The following is a 23,394-nucleotide window of genomic DNA, read 5'->3' on the forward strand; positions in this document are numbered from 1 at the left end:
TTTCCATCTAGTTTCATTAACCCCTTATTTAACATAGTACGAAAAAAATAAAAAATAATCATATAACGAAATTGCAACACCCTTTTAAAATGTTATCACCAATATATTATTACTGAAAATTGAGAGAAACGTAGCAATTGTAGCAATTTTTTAATCCCAATTTTTGACTTAAAATATTTTTTTGTATTTGCATTTTACTATGTAATAAAAAATATTACTCCTAAAAAATTTTTTTTTTTTTTTTTTTACGGATATTAAGATTTTTGTTTATTTATATTATTTAAATAAATCTTTAACATGTCAGTTAATTATACAATGAATAAACAAGGTTTTAGGTATACTATAAAATTTTCGTAAAAATAAAAGCATATGCTTACTCTTACGAACAAACAAAATCATCTTTACATATCATAACTAGCGAATGTCTTGAAATACATACATTCTTCTATTTTCTAGTTGCAAATTAAGAATTACTTCTTATAAAAACGAATAGAATCGTTAAACGTACATATTAGAAAAATGATACATATAATAATTATTAAAATGTAAAGGAACACAATTCGCTAAAAGATCTTCACAATATATTTTCCTTTTTATATATACTAATTTATAATCTTAATGAAAAAAAAAAAAAAAAAGCGGAAAATCATACAAAAGAAATTATAAATATAGTCTTTCAAAAATGGACACAAAAATGGTGTTCCTTTAGCAGAATTATGAATTTATAATGGTAGCAAAATGACCTTTTTTTAATTATAAATAAAGAAAAAAAATTAGCTTGCAATGAATCGTTTTATCAGTATAATCAAAATTCAAAATAACGAAAAAAAGTAATCTTAGAACTTGTAAAATCATTATATATACTTTTTATTTCGTACGTTTAACAAAATTCATGGCGCATCTTTTTTCGCTTCAAAATTAAGATGAAATAGTAAAAACTTCATACAAAAATAAATTCAAAATTCCTCAAAAAGGAAATATCTTCAAAATTACGCGTGTGCGCATAGGTTACATAAATGCATACATATATATATTTGTTACATATATGAATAAATTTATTACATATATATATATATATATATATATATATATATATATATATATATATATATTTACGCACACACAGCATAACTGATTCACTTGCTTTCACATGAAAACGCTCGTCATATTATATATATATATATATATATATGATAAATGTATGATATGATGTATTTGTGTACATATTTCACGTATGCATTATGCATACTTATGTATGCTGAATGAACTTCATCAGAGTTATATTTTTACTTCAACAAATGGGGCTATGAGCTCACCAAAAAATAAAATAAAAGTATATATGCATACTTTTAAAAAACGCCATTGGTGTATTTTTCCTTTTTATTTTATATTTTTTTTTTTTACGTAACGAAAATATTGTGCGTAATTACATGCACATAAGGAGTATTTCTTCCTTGAGTCATGCATAAAATAATTCAAAAAAAATCATGTTAGCAATTTTAATCAAAATGTGTAATGTTGTACACTTTAAAAAAAAAAAAATAATAAAATATAAATATATATATATATATATATAAATATATATATATATATATATATATATGTATATATAAAATTATGAACATGTCAGAACAGTTTTAACATTTTTTTTTGTGTGCATTTGTGTTTGAATATTATATATATATATTATATATATGTATGTTATATATATATATATATATTATATATATATGTATATATTATATAATATATATATATATATTATATATATCATATATATATATATATGTACACATTACATACATAGCTGAATTACGCGGAGACGATTTTTACATTTGCATGTGTACATTAAAAGTATCGCTAAAAAAAAAGAGCACAAAAAAAAAAAAAATATATATATATATATATATATATATATATATATATTATGCATACGTGCGTGTATGTATTTTTTTTTTTTTTTTTTTTTCAATACATACATGTAATTTTTACTTTTAATAGTTATTCTTTTTTATTTTTTTATTTTTTTTTTTTTTGTTACAATTAAAAAAAAAATATTTTATTAAAAAAATATTATAAATATATATTTATATTAATATATTTTGAGATTTTTATAAGAAAATTAGCAGAGAAATATTTAAAAAAAAAAAAATTCAACTATTTCTTAACATAAAAACTTTTATTCACTTTTTTTTTTTATAACTTTTTTTTGAAATAACTTTTTATTTTTGTATATATTTATATATATATAATATCCGAACAAGATGGTATCCAAAAAACCAGCAAAAGCTAAAAAAACCACAACAGGAACTGCAGATGGAAAAAAGAAGAGAAAAAAGTCAAGATATGACAGCTATGGACTTTACATCTTTAAAGTATTAAAACAAGTTCACCCGGATACTGGTATATCAAGAAAATCCATGAACATAATGAACTCCTTCCTTGTTGACACTTTTGAGAAAATTGCTACTGAAGCTTCAAGGCTATGCAAATATACTAGAAGAGATACATTATCCTCTCGTGAAATTCAAACTGCCATAAGGTTAGTGTTGCCAGGAGAATTAGCTAAACATGCAGTATCAGAAGGAACAAAGGCTGTTACAAAATTTACCTCCAAGTAAATTTTGTTGTATTCTTACGCATACGCACACACCAAAAGGAAAGACTGAAAAGAATAAAAAAAAAAAGAAAAACAGAAAAATCGAAAAACCAAAAAAAAAGAATATCACATTGTGTACCTTAATGTGGTATTTATCTATCTATATCGATATCTATCTATCTATCTATCTATATATATATATATATATATATATATAAAATGAAAAAAAAAGAAAAAAAAAAAAAAAAGTGAAACAACCAAAAAGAAATAAGTTAAATGGAAAATAATACATGAAGAGAAGAACAATTATACAAGGAAAAATATAAGAATGAATTTAAAGAAGAGTAAAAGAAATGGAAGACAGACACTTTAATTGAAGTCCTGTTTTTTTTTTTTTTTTTCCCATTCTTTTTCATTTTTTTTTATTTTCCTAATGAGCTTTATATATATCTGAACAAGAGTTTATCTGTGTATATACATATGTACCTAAAGCTGTTCATGCGTTCTTTTAGTGCATATATATATATATATATACATATATATATATATATATATATATATATATATATTTGTATGTACCTATTGAACGTACAAAATTGAAACGAATGCTATAATATAAATATAAAGGGAATAATGTAATTATGATGTATATATTTATATGTGTGCTATTATTTATATATATGACAAGGCAGACATATGTGCATAATTAGTAGTTTTAAGCAATATAAGAAGAAATGTTTTGTTTTGCTATGTTCAATTCATTTGTTTTATTTGTTTTAAGACTACTATCAAAAAAAAAAGAAACAGTATATAATACATGTTCATATATAGAATTTTATAATATGTTTAGTGCACGTATCTATTTACTGAATATATTTTTTCGACAATTTTTTTTTTCAAGTTTAACTATGTTTAAACGAACAAGTTTTTTAAGGCTTCACTAGAAGCCATTCCTTTCTTCTAAGTTTTTTCATTACAAAAACAAAGCCTTTTTCAATATATATGCTACAGGAAGAACAAATGTTATAACAACTATTGGGGAAGTTTAAAAAAAAAATTAAAAAGCAATAAAAAATAAAATTTTTTTTTTTTTTTTTTTTTTTTTTTTTTTTCTTTTTCCTTTTCAACAATATGTAGTTTATTAAAAATTGTATGTTCTCTACCATTTGTTCAAAAGGAGTTAAATAGATTTATTACTGTTAAATTGAAAATGTTATTTGTATAAAATTTGTTTTCTTTTTTTCCCCTTCTTGCACAATATTAATATATTCATAATAGTATAATGTTGACTTAAGGGGAGAAAAAAAAAAGATTATATATAACAACACAAAATTAAAAAAAAAAGTGTTAAAAAGGTATTCATTATAAAAATGATGGAAAACAAAATTAAAAGAACTTTAAAAAAAAATGTAGATAAAAACAAACTAAACCAAAATGAAATATAGTTTGTAACAAAATAATCAAAGAAAAAAAAAAAAAAAGACATATATCAAATAACAAAATCAAAAACTGAAATAACATCTCATGTTGTTCCAATAAATTGTGAAGCAAATGTATGGTTTATTAGAAAGATAAATATAACTAAAAAAATTGCATATTGTGAAATTCTTTTTATTTTATTTTTTTATTTTTTAATTTTTATTTTTTTTATTTCTTATAATTTAAAGCTAAATAGTAATCACAGAAAAAAAGAAACTTCTCACATTTGACTTTTTATTTTTTGTCAAATAAAATATGACTCAAAAAAATAGTTGTTAACGCAGCTATTAAAACAAGTACATATAAAAGCACACCTCTTTGGATACAAACAAAATTACAAGACAAATAGTTTAGCAAAAATATATAGCAACAGTTGTACATATCTATATATGTCTATACATACATATAAGTAATGGGAATTACTGTTGGTAACATCAGTATACACATGTGGGCCTGAACTTCGATATCACCTATCAATGAAAAAAACAAACTGTTAACAAATGGTTTAACGATCTATAGTCGATGTAAAGCTATGTTTAGTATCATCAAAAAAGTAATGTTTCATTCGTCCCACCTTTGATTTACTAAAAAAAAAAGAAACAAAAATGTGTAATTTTTTGAGGATGAAATGTAAAAGAAAAATATGAACAGACAAGGGAAAAGATGAAAGAAAAAGATAAACAGGTAAGGATAAAAATGGGGAAACAAAATGAGAGAAAAAGCAAATGTGAATAACGTCTACACGTATGAAGCTAAAAAAAAAAAAAAAAAAAAGTATAAAACGGTTAAAAATAATTATATGATGTCAAATTATATAATTTTTTTTTAATTACTTAACAAATAGAATTTTAAATATGGTGTAAACGCTTAAGAGTACACAAAAGATAATAATGACCATCATAAGTATGTCAAACAGTTCATTTACTTTTATGGTTAATTTAGTTTTTCCACTAGAAATTATAAAATTGACATTTTTAATTATGTGATATGTTCTTTGAATGAATTGATTATTTTCAATAAATGATATAAGTAGTTTATTCTCAAAATTATTGAAATGTTTTATATAAGAACATCCAGCTATATTCTCTACTGTATTTGAAACATTTTTAAAATATTTGTATAAAAGTTCTCTTTCATATGTAGTTTGTATAATATAACAATTAATATGGCCAAAATATTCTTCATAAATGTTTTTTATAGAATCAATAATCTTTCTGTTGTACATTCCATCCTTCTCTTTATATACTTTCCATATTTTTGTTCGTGTGCTAATAAAAACAGTTGAAATATCTCTCATTTGTGTAGTTGATAAGTATATTTTTGGTTGTTCATGTGATATAGTTTCATAAGGAATAAAAGATACCTGTTTACATTTTACTTCATTTGAGTTTAAACTACACCTATACAAATGTACTAACTGTTTGTTCTTACTCAAAGTAATGTAATAAAAACCTATTTCGTTGTTTGAGTCTACAAACAGAACAAAATCTATTATATTTTTTACCTTGAAATATACATGGAATTTGTAATCTTTTAATATTATAACATAGTCATTGTTATTGTAATAAAAAGCAGTATATCTATTAACAGAAGAAATGTTTTTTATCTTCGACTTGTTAAATATGTCCATGATGGGATTTTTATATAAAAGCATTTCATACATATTTCGAAGATTTTTATAGCAATTATTATAATCATTTTCATTAAGATAGATTTTATTACATACATCAAAATTCATTTTAGTCATATTCTTATTTATGTGTTTCCATAAAATATAATTATCACCAAATTGGTTTCTATATAAAGGAGAATTAAACAAAAAGCTTTTACTATTAGCTATTTTTTCATCGTTATATCTTGATAGTTTTGTCTCTTTTTGATTTCCTTCTATATAATTATTTGCATTTTTTTCCAACAAAACTTTTAAATTACAAGCAATGGTTTTATTAAAAACATAATAAGCAATGTTTATATTCTCGAAATCGTTCCTTACAAAGCTTTTAAAATAATTAGATATTTTTTTAAGTAAAGATGTATTTTCTTTATTCATATATGGAAATGCTAATTCTAATAAATTTTTATATTCTTCATTTTTTATAAAAATTGCATTTATTTCGTTATGATCATGTGCAGACGGATAACATAATAATTTTTCAGGTAAAAATTTGGTATTCTTTATTTTACATATAGCTGCCATAGGTACTAAATCGCTATTATTATCACTATTATTATCACTACTATTATACCTAATATTATGACTACTATTATCCCTATTATCATCCCTATTATCATCCCTATTATCATCCCCATTATTATAACCACTATTATCATCATTTTTATCATTGTCTTTACTACCCTTAGAATCCTCATCGTACTCCGAAGCATCAAACCTCTTTATATAAAAATTCTCACTCTTAACGTACAATTCTTTCTTCATATCAAAATATTTTAAACCTGATTCACTATAAAATAAATTATTAATTTCACATATAACACCATTCTTATAATTTTTTAATAATATTATATCACCCCCATCATATTCAAAAACAAAATGTACATTAGCTGGCACTCTATATTTAAAATAATTTATAATTTTTGTAAAACTTTTGTAAAAGTATATTTCCTCTTTTAGTTTTATCTCTCCTATATGTAAACTATTTATATAATTACTGTCTTCATTTTCATTTAAAAATATGTACTGAAATTTACTCAGTTCACTCGTTGTATTATTTGTATTCGCATTTGTATAAATAACATTAGTCAATTTTCCAACTGCACTAGAACCAGATACCACATTTTCGAAATAATACAAAATTATTAACACATAATAATTAAGTATTCTTTTCATTTTTTTCTTTTTTTTTTTTTCAAACCTTATATCTTAAACTGCTTCATAAATAATTCTTGAACTAACAAAAATGGAATATGTTGGACCATTCACCTTTTTTATTATGTACTGTTCAGGCAAAATGAGAAAGTAAAAATGAATTATTACCTTTTTTAATCAAAAATATTAAATAATTACCAAAAAATACACGAGTATACAAAAAAAAAAAAAAAAAAAATTTACTTATTATTTTAGTGTTTTACACTTGTAAATTTTTCCGTGCATTTGTTGCAATAACAGGAAAAAAAGGATGCACACACCTATTTCGTATATATATGTGTGTATATATTTATATATGTGGTACAAATGTAGATTAACGAAATCATTTTCCTTCATGAATATGTTTACACACGTATATATACACACCAAAATTATGGTATCGTTTTACCATAATTTTATTCGTAGTACAACTGTTTTCTAACATTCTCATGAGGATTTATAACCATATGAACTTCTTCAATGGCGCATATTCTAATGGGGATAAAAGACGCAAAAGCGAAAAAACATAAAAAAAAAAAAAAAGACGAAAAAACGAAAAAAAAGACTCATACGCGAAAAAGCGAAAAAAACTATGCACTATTCAACTAAAAGTTTTACACGCAAAATAGATTTGCGGTCATTCACCTTTTAGCTGTAGCCTTATTCTGTTTACAAACATTAATTTTCCTATTGCAACTACTTTTTCATTTGGTACATACTTAGCGCAAGATAAATACATTAGCACAAAAGGTGCTTTATAAGATAATCATTTGAAACTGTAATTTAACTGGTACATAATTTTTTCTTTTCACTTTGAATGCAAAATATTTTAAAAATAAATATGTTTTCTCATAAAGTTGTATATTCTTTATTTTAAAAAAAAAAAAAAAAAAAAAACTGAAAAAACAGAAAAAACAAAACGCAGAAAGGGAAGAAAAAGACGAGTACATCATTTCGGTAAATACGAAAAAGACACCGACTTTCTCCTTAATAGCACTTTTTCCTTTCTTCCCTCCCTCTCTCCCTCATTTTCAATATCTTGAATGGTTATATACTTTGCAAAAAGAAAATGATTATTATATAGTTGTAATAAACTTCGTTTTTAATCTTTACATTATATTGTGTAATTGCACTTTTTCCTTTTATGTTTTAAATTTGTGGAGAAATAAAAAAAAAAAAAAAAACGAAAAACAAAAATTTAAAATTTAATATTTAAAATTTAACACTTAAAATATAAAAATTAAAATTTAATATTTAAAATATAAAAATTAAAATTTAACATTTAAAAATTAAAAATTAAAATTTAACATTTAAAAATTAAAAATTAAAATTTAACATTTAAAAATTAAAAATTAAAATTTAACATTTAAAAATTAAAAATTAAAATTTAACATTTAAAAATTAAAAATTAAAATTTAACATTTAAAAATTAAAAATTAAAATTTAACATTTAAAAATTAAATTTTAAAATCTAAAATTTTAAATTTTAAAATTAAGTTTTAATATTTATGAACAGTGGTTTATTCAGAAGAAAATAAAAAAGTCTTACATAAAAACATAATTTTTCTCAATCAAAATTGTTTTCCTTCTAATTTCTCAACATTCAAAATGCAAAACCTTTTTAACGTCAAAAAAGGTATAGCATAAAAAAAAAAAAAAAAAAAAAAATATTCATAATATAATAATCCATAAATGAGTTAATCATGTAATATCTAAAAGTATAATATAATTTATATAACTTTTGTAATACTATGTTATAGGCTAAATAGCACTTCTGCTACCTCCATTTAGTTATTGTGCTTTTTAATTATTTAGTGCCCTTAGTCTGTTTCTTCTTTCTTCAATTATATCTAGTTTAATTCCTTTCTCCCTCGGTAAACTAATATAAGGTTTTGAGTTGTCTCCTATAACCAAAACATTACTTAGCCGAGTAGCAAATATTTTTCCTCTTGAATCTTTTACATGAATAATATCATACGTTCCTATGTTTTTGTCTATCGAAGAAATTGTACCAACTCTACCAACACTGTGTCCTGCAGTTACCATAACCATACTACCTATTTGAAATTTTAAATGGTCTAAAACTTTTCCTGTTTCTAAATCTAATCTTACTGTGTCATTTACCTTAACTTCTGGATGGATATATGGTATACTTCTACCATCATGTGTAACAGCTATTGATAATCTTCCTTTTCTTAATATTATTTTTTTTACTTTGCATAATTTATATTTACTCTCTTCAGTTGTTATCCTATGAGGAACAAATCTTCCTTTCGTATCATACAACAATCGAAAATATTCATTTGATTTTGTTATATGAATTACATCCATTAACCCAACTGGAAACGTACAATCCGTCCTTATCTTATTGTCCACTTTCACAATTTTTTGAATTAATATCAATTTTACTTCATCAAAAGTTAAAGCATATTTTAAACGATTTCTTAACAAAATTACTAATGGAATACTCTCGATTAACTTATGTGGACCACTGCTCGTTTTGGGCGCATACTGACCGCCCATCTTGTTCAACATCCAATGTGATGGCGCATTGACTCTTTTCAAATGTTTCTTTATTCCTTTTCCCTGAAAAACGCACACAAAAAGGGCAGAAAAAAATGAAAAAATGAAATAATTATGAACAGTTCATAATTTTTTACTTGCACAGAATAACGTTCACAAAAAAAAAAAAAAAAAAAAAAAAAAAATGTACAAAGAATAGGTAGAATGAACGAATAGCATCATCATAACATTTCTTTTATCAAAATACGATCATGTTTCATAATAATTCATTTTTAATGCATATTTATTTTATTCGTCAGAATGAAAATAATAACTCAAGGAATAATCTTCTATGTAGGAGATAAAACTGCGCTTCATTTAATACACGCACGTTCTATTAATCAGATTTATCATTTAAAAAATGTATATACAAAACAAACCCTTTAACATATAGCGCAAGTTATAACATCAGCAGATTCACTATTGTATATGCATAATCATACATACGTAAATACGCACATATGTAGTAAATACATTTCGTATATAAATGCATATTTATATATATACATAATTACACAAATACATATATACATGTACGTACACTTATGTATGTATGTATATATTCTTTACGTAATTTTCTCCTCTTTTATATTACCATTTTTTCAATTTGGAATTAAAAAGTGTTAAATTGGTTCCTCCCTTTGAATATTTGTAAATTGGAAGTTACTATTCCGCTTTATACTTTGTTGTATGAAAAGTAATAAACTTTTATACCGTTATGCTGTTATAGTGTTATATTGATATATAAAAATATTATTATAAAAAATAAGAAAAAAAAAAATTATCACCTTTAATTATTGTAATTCAAAAATTAAGGAATTTCTTTTTATAATCTTCTTTTTGTTACAATTTGTACTGCATTGTTTTTTATTTATTTTTTTCGGAATATGTAATTAAAAAATTTTGTTATTCTGTAGATTTTATTATTTTTGTACTAAAAATATTCTTTTTTTTTTTTTTTTTTTTCTTTTTAAAGCAAAACCTCACTCCGCAAATTTGCTCGTAAATGTATGCATATATATAAATACATACGTACGTACATAAATATATACGTATGTACATTAATGTACACTCACGTTTATAAATATACGCATATGTTTATAAATATACGCATATGTTTATAAATATACGCACATGTTTATAAATATGCGCACATGTTTATAAATATACGCATATGTTTATAAATATACGCACATGTTTATAAATATACGCACATGTTTATAAATATACGCACATGTTTATAAATATACGCACATGTTTATAAATATACGCACATGTTTATAAATATACGCACATGTTTATAAATATACGCACATGTTTATAAATATACGCACATGTTTACAAATATACATGTACTCATATACTAGAAGTATTTTTTGTCAAGCACTTTTGTAATGCGCGTTGATTATATGACGTAATTATTTATCTTTTCAAGTTTTAATATGAGTGTTTTAAGATCCCTTCAGCGTTGATCTCGTATAACAAACATATATACAATAATGCAGCTTAATATATAATGTGAGTTAAACAAAAAGAAAAAAAAAATATGTATGAATTTTGTTAAGTGGTAAGTTCATACACTTAAATCACTTCTACTAGGTTACAAAATGAAAGTAATATATATTCTTATATATGTATAATATACAAATTTGTATACATATATATAGTATATATTTGCAGTGTTGCAACGTATGTATTAAATATGCATATTAAAAACAAAAAAAAAAAAATAAAAATTTTGTTAAAATTTTTAAAGGTGTAGGTAATTCAAAAATTAGTATTTCCCCTTTTGTTTAAATAAGTATAGTTTATTACAAACCTTAAAGTACATGTTACACTCAGTTAAAGCACAAGGAAAAAAGTATAATAAAGGTTAATCCTTTAAAAATATTTTTTTATATTTTTTTTTTTTTTTTATTGACCTTAAAGTGTATCACTGTTTTATATTATAAAAAGGAATATATTATTTTAATTTTTTTTATATACAAAGGAAATTGAATTATAAAATTAAAATTATTATAAACAACTTATACTAAATAATAGGACTATAACGTATAGTTAAAAAAAAAAATAAATAAATGACTTTTAAACATTTAATGGCTTTATTAAAATAATTTTTTATATGAAGCTTATAAGCTAAACAGCAGTGTTGTATGTATACAAAAATGAACGCCTACATCCATAAATAGCGTCTTAGGGAACAAATTCATATTTTAGCAAAAAGGAAAAAAATGTTAATGAGATCCGTAGGTTTAAATTTTTGTTATGAACAAATCAGGTAAAAAAAAAATAAATGAAGTGAAAGAAATGAAAAAATGGAAGAAATGAAAAAATGGAAGAAATGAAAAAATGAAAGAAATGAAAAAATGAAAGAAATGAAAAAAATGAAAAAATGAAAGAAAATGAAAGAAATGAAAAAATGAAAGAAATGAAAGAAATGAAAGAAATGAAAAAATGAAAGAAATGAAAAAATGAAAAAAATGAAAGAAGTAAAATCAGTGAAAGAAATGAAAGAAATGAAAAAAATGAAAGAAGTAAAATTGAAAGACATTAACGAAGTAAAATAAGTAAAGGAAATAAAAAAAATTAATTGAACTTGAACTTAGGTTAAAATTAAATTAAATTAATTTAAATAGGCTAAAAAATATTCCAGTTAAGAAATTCCAATGTCATATGTTTTTCATATAATAATAGGCGAAGCATACTTTTAATTGTTCCTCTAAAAGAGGAAAATCAAAATGTCTGTATTTTATTTTATATCATTTTTGATAATCATGCATGCGTTTGCAGCGCCTCATTTTGTTTTATTCTTACTTCAATTGTAATTTTTATTTTTTATTTTATTTTATTTTTTATTTTTCTTTTTTTGCTTTATTTGTATTTTATTTTGTTTTTTTGCTTTATTTTAATTACTTTTTTTTTTGCTTTATTTTAATTACTTTTTTTTTTTGCTTTATTTTAATTACTTTTTTTTTTTGCTTTATTTTAATTACTTTTTTTTTTGGTATATTATACACATATTTTTATACATATTATCTTATGAGCATGTAACATTCGAAACGGCTCTTTAGGATATGCTTTTCTTTCGTCCGTATGTATTAGCACGAACAACTCATTCACAGTATAATAACATGGGTATACATGTTAACATAAAAAGGAAAACAAGTGTATGCTTTGTTTACATGTAAAATATATAAGAGAAAATGCACATATGTTAACATACACACGAAGGATACACACACTTTATAAGAAGTGTATGTAATAGTATAGTATATTTAAAGAAAAATAAAACTCTTTATCATTACCGTCTTTTCATTATTCCCCTTTTTGTGCATTTTGCATGGTATCCATTTCTACCTGTTTAACGCATTAAGAATATCTTTATTTTGTATACATGATATGTATATATGTAGACACTTATGCAGTCTTGTGTGCCTTTATTTCATTACTTAAATTTCATGGGTCTTCGCATATTTTAAGCATCGAAGGTAATGTTAAAGGAAGACAAATTGCTAGGAAAAGAAAAAAAAAAAAAAAAATAGATCATAATGATTATTGAGAACAGTAAAGAAGTTACTATAAACGAAGATATTGAAAAAGAAATTTACGAATGTTTCTCTTTATTTGATACAAATAAATGTGGGTATATTGACATTAGGGAATTTTACTTTGCCTTAAAATCCCTAGGCTTAAATTTTAAAAAAGAACAAGTAAAAAATTTATTTTTAGAAATAAAGAAAAGTATTGATGACAAATTAAATTTTGATGAATTTTTTGATATCGCCTCAAAACATATCCATAAAAGATACAATGACGAGGAAATAGAACAGATGTTTTCCTTGTTCGATCCGAATGACACGGGTTATAATTTTTTTTTTTTTTTTCAGTGAATAGTACATATATATATATATAAATAAATATATATATATATATAAATAAATATATATATATAAATAAATATATATAAATAAATATATATATATAAATAAATATATATAAATAAATATATATATATAAATAAATATATATAAATAAATATATATATATATATATATAATATAATATATATACATAAATAAATATATATACATAAATAAATATATATATATAAATAAATATATATATATAAATAAATAAATATATATGTATATATATATATATATATGTATAATAGCGTGCTTTCCCCATGAGATACGTCCATATAACTGTATCTTACTTTTTCATTTTAGGAAAAATTACTTTGGCTTCTTTGAAAAAAGTCTGCGCTGATATAGGTACCAAAGTGAATATACTCAAATTACAATTCTTTACATAACTTTACAAATATGATTTGAGTATATCCCTATTTTTTTAGTTATATACAAACGTTAAGTAGTCACAGCGTTACATTTTTTGTTCGTTGCAACTATTCTGCGTAAGGATAGGTTTCTATGTACACGTAATTACATGAATCTACACATGTTTATATATGTACACATGTATTTATATGTGCGTATACATGATTACATGTAAGCTTACATAAAACTTTTGACGCGTATGCAAAAACGCCCTCTTTTCTTTCATCAAGGAGAAAATATAGATGACGTGGAACTGAACAATATGATCGAATTTGCTGATAAGAACAATGACAAAGTTATAGATAAAGAAGAGTTTAAAAGCATCGTTTTAAGTGCGTGGAGAAACGACCCATTTAGTGATATCGACTCAGACTGATAGGAGGACATACAATGCAAAACGTTTTTCGAACTGTAAAAAGTTCATTAAAGGTGTAAAATGCACTAAACGTTTTTCGAACTGTAAAAAGTTCATTAAAGGTGTAAAATGCACTAAACGTTTTTCGAACTGTATAAGACGTACATTAAAAACTGCTGTAATGGTTTAAAATGTGCCAAACATACGAAATGTACCAAATATATCAGGTGCACCAAATGCACTAAACGTTTTAGTAGTGTTAAATGTGTATAATGCGTAAAATGCGTAAATTTATAGGATTAAAAAAAAAATTTTTTTTTTTTCCATTTTTGTCAAAAGTTCTTTAAAAAATGTTCATATATAATTGTAAAATTAAATAAAAAAAAAAAAAAAGAAAAGAAAAATTTTAATTTGTAAACAATGTTAATTATAAAATTTGCATATACTGCAATTTAAAAAAGGATTGAACATATGGCTTGAAAAAGTAAGCGTGTATGCATATATACATATGTATACATATATTGCTTGCACGACGCAGGGAAATATATATACAACACATTCGCGTATAAACATATACACGCACACAATATGCACAAATAAAACAAAATTAGATGCAATTATTACAATAAAAGGCCAAGAACGGAAATACACATTTCAAAATAAATGTAAAAACACAAACATAAAATTAGTATCTCATCATTTTAAAATGTAATTAAAAAAAATATATATACATATATATGTATATATTAACATTAAGCGGGAAGGAAGTGAGTATAATTCAAAATTGGAATACATAAATACATACATATATATATGCAAGTGTACAAATTATGCATACACATATAAGCACGTATATACATAATACCCTGAAGAATACACAAAAAGATAAGCATCATGCATCTATGTAGTAATTAAATTTGGAATCATTTTTTATATTAAATATAATGCTGTCAACTGCAAAAGATTGATAGTATTTTTCACTCAAAATAGAGCTATAGAAATGAACGGTTGATCCGCTATCTGTTGCATAAGAATCATTGTTAGAACAGAATATCACTGTATGTGATACGGTAAGGAAAATATATCCATCATCGGTTACATGTAAATCTTCATCTTTGGCATCTTTGAACTTTTTTAATAATTTATCTTCAGGGTATTTACTGATTAAATTGTTTAAAGCATTTTTCTTAATAAAGAAATAATTCAATGAAGTACTTATCGGTCCAATACGTTGGTTAGGATTATCTAAATTTAGCCACTCCTCTAACAACCATTTATCGTTTTGTTTGTTTAATCTATATATATTTTTTTTATTATTTGTTACATATATGTAACACACTTGACCTGTTTTCGTACTACCATTACTACTGCTGTTGCTGCTTTCGTTATTGCTACCGCTATTGTCGGAACTGCTAGCATCTCCCTCGTCGTAAGTTATGAAAGACACATGTTGAAATAGTTCATTTGAATCGTTGTTCTTCCTGTACACATTAAAGCACTCATACGCCTTTTCCGCTTTACTTATAACACATTTATTTATATAATTTTGCATATCATCATTTCCAGTTATATATACTACAACACTCTGTTCTGTGCTATTATATGTGTCAATAGCTATACCAAATGGCTTTGGTAAATTTATTGTTAATGAAGTTTTGTCTAAATATACATAAATAGAATTGTTCAGTGGATAAGATAAAACATGCACATTCATATGGGATTTATAGTCAAATGCTATAAAATCTTTAAGTCCATCGAAAAAAAAATTGCCAGTATAATTTTCATTATATTCTTCTGATCTGTTCAGAACACTTACAAAATTGTTCATCGAGTCATAATAACAAATATCTTTAAAGAGTTTTTCATTTCCCGAACATGTACTTGCACAAGTAACATTAGGAGCTAATGCATATTTGTTTGTCACATTAATAAATGGTAGCCTCTTCTTATCATCTTCATATACTTTAAAATTTCGTATATCTATTGTACCTTTATTAATAGTACAATTATAATGATTTGTCCATATAATATTTATTTTATATTTTTTATCGTCCTGTTTTTTTCTCATTTCTTCTTCTTCTATCTCTTTTTTTAAATTTAAAAATTTCATCTTTTCACTACTAACTCCTTTATATGAGGATAATATATTTTCTGTATCCTCATCATCTCCTGCTAAGTGTGCATCATATATAGTAAAGTAAAAAGAGTTCACATCCTTACTAAATAAGTCTACAACTGTGTATATATCTACAACTTCATGTTTTACACTCATAAGATATAAACATCCTTCTGATGATGGTTTATCATTTACTATCTTTTTCGTATTTATAACTATATAATCAACCAACATATTTTCATCATGTGCATCTGGCATCACATCTGCACTTATATCTACAATCTTATCCCCTTTTTTAAATACATATAATTCTTTTGCATTAATTACAATATTATTATCCCTATTAATAGTCAATCTGTACAAACCTTCCGCATTCTCTGCTACATATAAGCGATCCTCTACAACACTAATTCCATTGATAACCCTCATATTATTACCATTAATATTATCTATAACACTTAATACTTGTACAGTTTCATCTGTTTCTTCATGTCTTATATGTACAATGTAATAATTCTGTTTAATCGCACATATTAAAAAAAATTGATTTTCTATACTATCTGCTACCACACCTGTAAAAAACATCTCCTTATTATTCATTATATAATCATATTTCTTATCTGCTACTCGTAATATAGAAATTTTTTTATTTTTTGTATTTACTTCGTATATATCAACATCTGTTAACATAATAAATACACCATTATTTACAGCTATACCAACTATATAGTGCTTATCCTGAAATATGAGTGGCATAACATTTACATTATTCTTATATAAATAAAGAGAATTTTGAAACTCATGTTTTATAAAATATACAGGTTTTTTCTTTCTTTTAGAGTTATGATCTATTGTACTATAAGGTATACACTGAACAGGAAATTTAATTAAATTGGTTAAATCTAATTTAAATGCCTTATCATAGTGTACTAGTTTTGCATGCACAAGACTGTTCATCTGATTTGCCAATACTAATTCCCCTGTATGTTTTATGCTATAATCACACGCTATTTCATTATTCAAAAAAATTGCAGTTAAAAAGAGTATCAAAAATTTCATCATCGTGAACTAACTAAAGGGATAGTACTAGTTGTGGTGGTAGGAGTAGTAGCAGTAGTACCTGCAGCTGTAGTACTAGTACCTGTAATTGTAGTAGTAGTACCTGCAGTTGTAGTAGTAGTACCTGCAGTTGTAGTAGTAGTACCTGCAGTTGTTGGGGAGGGCCGTCAAAAAATTAAAGAACTAAAACACGTGCCTTTGTATAATGTACACATATATATGCATACATTCGCTCACATGTATACATATATGTGTACATATATATACATACGTATGTGTAATGATATGTATAACGCTATTTACAATGTCGTAAAAAAGAGTTCCCTTTTTTCGTGCAAAAAAAAAAAATAAAGATTAAAATTAAAAAAAAGAAAATACAAAATAAAAAAAAAAAATTACAGCGTATAAAGTATATAGAACAATATGCGAAGTATTAATTAAAGAGGTAATCAAAAAAAACTTGGGTTAATAAAAAAAAAAAAAAAAAAAAAAAAAGGAGGCTTCGGTATACGTAGTACGTTTACGTGTAAGAAGGCGTAACGCAAGTATAAACGTATATAAATATATACATGGATATACGTACATATATATGTACATATATAAATATACGTATGAATATATATATATATATATATATATATATATATATATATATATATTGAGTAAATATTTATTACCACTTAAAAATCCTAAAAAAGCTGAAAAAAATTTTCATAGAAAATGCAATGGCTTGACGTGCAAACGCAAATATTGCATATATAAAGTCATATATATTTTGCTCAAATATATGTACACAAATGTAAGTATATATTTATATGTACGTAAAATATATTCGTTAATGACTAACGAAAAAAAAAAAACTCTCTAAAGCAAAAAATGGTTCATTCGAATTCCACGTTAAACATTATTTATCTTTATATATATATATAAATATATACATATATACATATATATATACACATATATATATACATATACATTTATAGGCTTTTTTCGTGTACATAGCAAAAGCTTCTTTCTGCGTCTGTACGTGTGCTTTTTCCCTTGGTTTATTTTGTTTATTTCGCTTCTTAATAAATTACGTAAAAATTATTAAATATGGCCCTTGTTTTTTAATATGTGGAGAACACGCACCTTCTTTACGAAAAAAAAAAAAAAAAAAAAATTGTATACATAAATGTATATATATATATTGTATATTACATAGATAAACAAATATATAGATATATATATATATATATATATGTTTATATTCATGTATATAATGCGTACGTACAATAAAATGATCAAGTTAAAATTCCTTCCGTTTCAATGATCGCGCGAAGGTAAATTTGTAACTGCTTATGTGAAAAAAGCTTAAATAAAGGGATTACTTTAGTTGTGTTATATACGCATATACAAATAAATAAATATAAATGTAAATGCAAACATATATATAGTATATATTTATGTGCGCGTGAAACTTCTAATAATGCAAGCGTGCAAATACTATTCAATAGTAGTAGTGCCTCGCCTTTTATGTACATATATATATATATATATTATATATTTAACTATGAACTTTTTTCGTACGATTTTGTATTGGCACACTCGGTATAACCTTTTTATTTTTAATGTTTTTAAGCAATCTGAATAGTACCACATATATCTATCTATATATATCTGCATATATGTATATACAAATCTGCACACATATTTATGTATACATACTATTTTATATAAAAAAAGAAAAAAATAAAAAACTAATTTTTTCAAGCGTATAACAAAATAAGGTAGCAGGAGGGACCAGGACCTTTTTTTTTTTTTTTTTTTTTTATCCCCTTAGCATTATTGAAAAATTATCTTTTCTCGTTTTTAAGTACTTTTTTATAGTTGTATGTATATAGATTTAATCCTTTTTTTTTTTTTTTTTTTTTTTTTTCTTTTCTCATTTTCTTTTTCTTTTTTCATTTATTATTACCATTCTTTATTATATTTATTGCTATGTTCACTGTTACATTTATTTTATTATACACTGTGCATGTAAGAATGATCTGCAGCTTTCCCAATTTTTTTTTTTGACTATTTTCTAAAAATTAAAAAGGAGTAGTATAGTTGTTTAGTTAACCGTTCGCCAATTCAACCATTTTTATGTACACAAAAAGTGAACACGAAAAAATTAACGAATAAAAATTTTGTTTTTATCATTCAACCGGTAGTTTTAGCTTTTTTTAAATTAAACAAACATCGATCATTGTATTATCCAAGGGCATATAATAACAACAGGAATTCTTTTTATTTGCATTTTCATTTATTATTATTACCAACACCATTATTATGATTATTACTATGACAAATATATTATTAAAAAAATAAATCTTACGAATGCCCCAATTTTTAAAAATTTTAACAATCCCTATGCTTATGCTTTGCCTTTAATTTATCCCCTATACATTGTACCTTGACGTTTATATGTATATATGTATATGTACTTTATACATATATTGTACTTAATCTCTTATGTATTGTACTATTAAAATGATAGGAGGCACCCTCTCAGTGGGTTATATTTACATATATATATATCTATACATGTATATGTAAGTACGTACACATATTAATGTAGAACAAAAACTATGCTCCTTTTTTTAATTTCTAAAAAGGAAAAGCAAATTATGTGTCATATACACAACAAAATTTTCGGATGATGTAAAAAAAAAAAAATAAATAAATCTTTTGCGCTTTTACCTTTTTTTAGTTCACATATATATATGTATATGTATAAGTATATGTATATATATGCATATGTATATATATATGTATATATATATACTGTTCTCCTAATTAGCAAAACGCTCTATGGTACATTGAATAAATACATAGTACCAAAATAAAAAAAAAAAAAAAAATTCCCGTAAACAACCAAATGCGTATCAATTTTGTGTAGCTAAAGCAGCAGCCACTCATGCATTATTGTGTGTATAACTGTATACACGTATATTTATGTACTATGTATATATAAGCACATATATATGTGCACCTACACATTATGTAAGCGTATAAGCCCACGTATGTAGAGCAGCATGTTGATTTTGTTGAACTGAAAATCCGTATAGCTCTAAAACGTTAAATAAAAATTCGATAAATTTTTTTGCGCCTTCCCCCCCCAAAATGTTGTAACTCTGTAAAATTCTACTCTTTTCGTAAAGGTGGATAAATGATAATTTTTCAGTTGTTCCTGTTTTTAGAGGTTTTACCATTTTTTGTAGTTCTTACGTTTTTACCTTTTTACGTCTTTTTCTTTTTTGCGTCAAATGGCTAACTCCCGTTAAACGTTCGCACTTAACTTACGTTTACATAAAATACACTCAAAAGGTGTTATTAAAAAATAAAATAAAATAAAATATGAGCTATGATCAGCTTTTGTAGTGCTCAATAAATATGAAAAATTTAAATAAAATATGCGGAAATATACTCTCAAACTGTAATTTAATATAAGATAATGCAGGATAGGATAAAGTAAGTTAAGATAATACATACTAGAGCTAGTACAACGTAATATCAGAAAAAAAAAAAAAAAAAAAAAAAAGTTGAAGTAAAATAATACTAAAATGTAATCCATTTTGCACATTTTTATAGAAGAAAAATAAATAAAAATAAAATATACATTTAAATAAAGTGCATGAACTTATGTAATTTATTTTATAACTGAGAAAAGAATAATAACATAAGAAGGGTGTATCTATACTGAAATTGGCCATTACCTACGCTTTAAAAAAAAAAAGAAAGTAAAATGAATAAGCAAATAAGCGAGCAAAGATATGATTGAACAAATGAACAAACGAACATATGAACAAACGAACAAAGGAACAAACGAGCAAACGAATGAACGAGCAAACGAATGAACGAGCAAACGAATGAACGAGCAAACGAATGAACGAGCAAACGAATGAACGAACAACCATCTGATGCGCTTTGCAAAAATAATACCACTCCCCCTCTTATCCTCTAAATTGTTTCCCACATATAATCATATATGTCCGCTGTGCATTAAATAACAGGTATAAGAACGCACAATTTGACGTAAAGCTAAACAAACACGCGCATAATGAACATTTTAAAGATTCACACATTAATGATGTTTAATATGTGTTACTGCTTTTGTTCTCACATGCGCATATAACGGCATTTAAATATTCGGATGTGTAAACATTTTTATGGGGTGTATGCTCACACGCACGTGCAGCCGAAAGGGTTGAATACATAAAAAGAGAAAGAAATGATTCGAGGGAGTGTGCCCGTAAAATTTATATATATATATATATATATATATATATATATATATATATACGTCATATACACGCCCGTACATAAGTACACATACATACATACATACATACATGCATACATACATGCATACATACATGCATACATACATACATATATACATACATACATATATACATACATACATACATATGCATGTCCCGACCCCCCGCAGGCATGATGGAGCGGAAATGGAATAACGACGTATTTGGTTTCATCGAAAAGGCGAAGGAAACAAACCTGTACAAAGTTAATAAGGGGCTAGTTCCAGATATGAATGTCATAGGGCATATGTATTTAAATGATAGATTAAAACTGTTGATAGATGATGAGATTAGAACTTATCAATTGAATAGAAGCTCTACCTTTCTACCAGCAGTTATTCAAATAGCTAATGTATCTACATTACCAGGAATAGTAAAAGCATCCATTGCTCTTCCCGATGTACATGCAGGTTATGGATTTTCCATCGGAAACGTTGCAGCATTTAATATGAATAATGAAAAAGCAATAATATCTCCTGGAGGTGTTGGTTTCGATATAAATTGTGGGGTTCGCTTAATAAGAACTAATTTATTTTATGATGATATAAAAGATAAACAAGAAGAATTAACACAGTTATTATTTAATCATATACCTGTAGGAGTTGGATCTCAAGGATTTATTTTATGTAATCAAGAAAATCTAGATGATGCTTTATGTTTAGGTATGGACTGGTGCATTAAAGAAGGCTATTCATGGATTGAAGATAAAGTAAATTGTGAAGATAATGGACGTAGTTTATATGCAGATAGTAATTTTGTATCTATACGAGCTAAAAAAAGAGGTATAACCCAAATGGGTACATTAGGAGCTGGTAATCATTATGCGGAGATACAAATTGTTGATGAAATTTATGATAAACAAAGTGCTAAATTAATGGGAATAGAAAAAAAAAATCAAGTATGTGTTATGATACATTCAGGAAGTCGAGGTCTGGGGCATCAAGTAGCTACAGATGCATTAATTGAAATGGAAAAGAGTATGAAAAAATATAAATTAAATGTAATTGATAAACAATTAGCATGTACACCAATACATTCAAAAGAAGGAAAAAATTATTTAAAAGCTATGGGAGCTGCTTGTAATTTTGCATGGATTAATAGATCATCTATGACTTTTTTAGCTAGACAAACCTTTTCTAAAATTTTTAATCAATCTCCAGATGATCTAGATATGCATGTGATATACGATGTATCACATAATATAGCAAAAATTGAAGAACATTATTTTGATGGTAAGATACAAAATTTATTAGTACATAGAAAAGGGTGCACCAGAGCTTTTCCTCCTTTTCATCCATTAGTCCCACTAGACTATCAATATTGTGGACAACCTATATTAATAGGTGGTACTATGGGTACATATTCTTATGTACTCACAGGTACTGAAAAAGCGATGCAAGCTACTTTTGGATCCACTTGTCATGGCGCTGGTAGAGCTTTAAGTAGAAACAAAAGCAGAAATTCTTTAAGTTATGTAGATGTTCTAAATAAACTAAAGGATGAACATATATCCATACGAGTTGCTTCCCCAAAATTAATTATGGAAGAAGCTCCTGAGTCTTATAAAAATGTATCGGATGTTGTTCAAACTTGTCATGATGCGGGTATATCGAACAAGTGCTTTCGACTTAAGCCGGTTGCTGTTATAAAGGGGTGATGATACGCAAATGGT

General features: G+C 24.7%; 6 protein-coding genes across 6 annotated transcripts; 3 read left to right on the forward strand and 3 right to left on the reverse strand.

The window, feature by feature from the left end:
• Positions 1–2,264: 2,264 nt before the first annotated feature.
• On the forward strand, positions 2,265–2,621 carry H2B (histone H2B, putative; the record flags this gene model as incomplete). The annotated part of the gene is made up of 1 exon (XM_029004827.1): positions 2,265–2,621. The coding sequence occupies one exon, from the start codon at positions 2,265–2,267 to the stop codon at positions 2,619–2,621; it is 357 nt and encodes a 118-aa protein (XP_028861477.1).
• Positions 2,622–4,583: 1,962 nt separating this feature from the next.
• PmUG01_09014900 (conserved Plasmodium protein, unknown function) lies at positions 4,584–6,926 on the reverse strand (the record flags this gene model as incomplete). Its single annotated transcript, XM_029004828.1, has 2 exons — positions 4,584–4,662; positions 4,912–6,926. 2 exons carry the CDS (start codon positions 6,924–6,926, stop codon positions 4,584–4,586), a joined length of 2,094 nt encoding a protein of 697 aa, XP_028861478.1.
• Positions 6,927–8,747: 1,821 nt separating this feature from the next.
• Positions 8,748–10,104, reverse strand: PmUG01_09015000 (40S ribosomal protein S4, putative; the record flags this gene model as incomplete). The annotated part of the gene is made up of 2 exons (XM_029004829.1): positions 8,748–9,530; positions 10,102–10,104. 2 exons carry the CDS (start codon positions 10,102–10,104, stop codon positions 8,748–8,750), a joined length of 786 nt encoding a protein of 261 aa, XP_028861479.1.
• A 2,950-nt stretch (positions 10,105–13,054) lies between these two features.
• On the forward strand, positions 13,055–14,219 carry PmUG01_09015100 (centrin-4, putative; the record flags this gene model as incomplete). Its single annotated transcript, XM_029004830.1, has 3 exons — positions 13,055–13,367; positions 13,736–13,780; positions 14,074–14,219. 3 exons carry the CDS (start codon positions 13,055–13,057, stop codon positions 14,217–14,219), a joined length of 504 nt encoding a protein of 167 aa, XP_028861480.1.
• Positions 14,220–15,090: 871 nt separating this feature from the next.
• On the reverse strand, positions 15,091–17,376 carry PTEX88 (translocon component PTEX88, putative; the record flags this gene model as incomplete). The annotated part of the gene is made up of 1 exon (XM_029004831.1): positions 15,091–17,376. The coding sequence occupies one exon, from the start codon at positions 17,374–17,376 to the stop codon at positions 15,091–15,093; it is 2,286 nt and encodes a 761-aa protein (XP_028861481.1).
• A 4,482-nt stretch (positions 17,377–21,858) lies between these two features.
• On the forward strand, positions 21,859–23,379 carry RTCB (tRNA-splicing ligase RtcB, putative; the record flags this gene model as incomplete). Its single annotated transcript, XM_029004832.1, has 1 exon — positions 21,859–23,379. The coding sequence occupies one exon, from the start codon at positions 21,859–21,861 to the stop codon at positions 23,377–23,379; it is 1,521 nt and encodes a 506-aa protein (XP_028861482.1).
• Between the last annotated feature and the right edge of the window lie 15 nt (positions 23,380–23,394).

Source organism: Plasmodium malariae (assembly GCF_900090045.1).
Source record: "Plasmodium malariae genome assembly, chromosome: 9".
In the NCBI taxonomy this organism is placed as follows: Eukaryota; Apicomplexa; class Aconoidasida; order Haemosporida; family Plasmodiidae; genus Plasmodium; species Plasmodium malariae.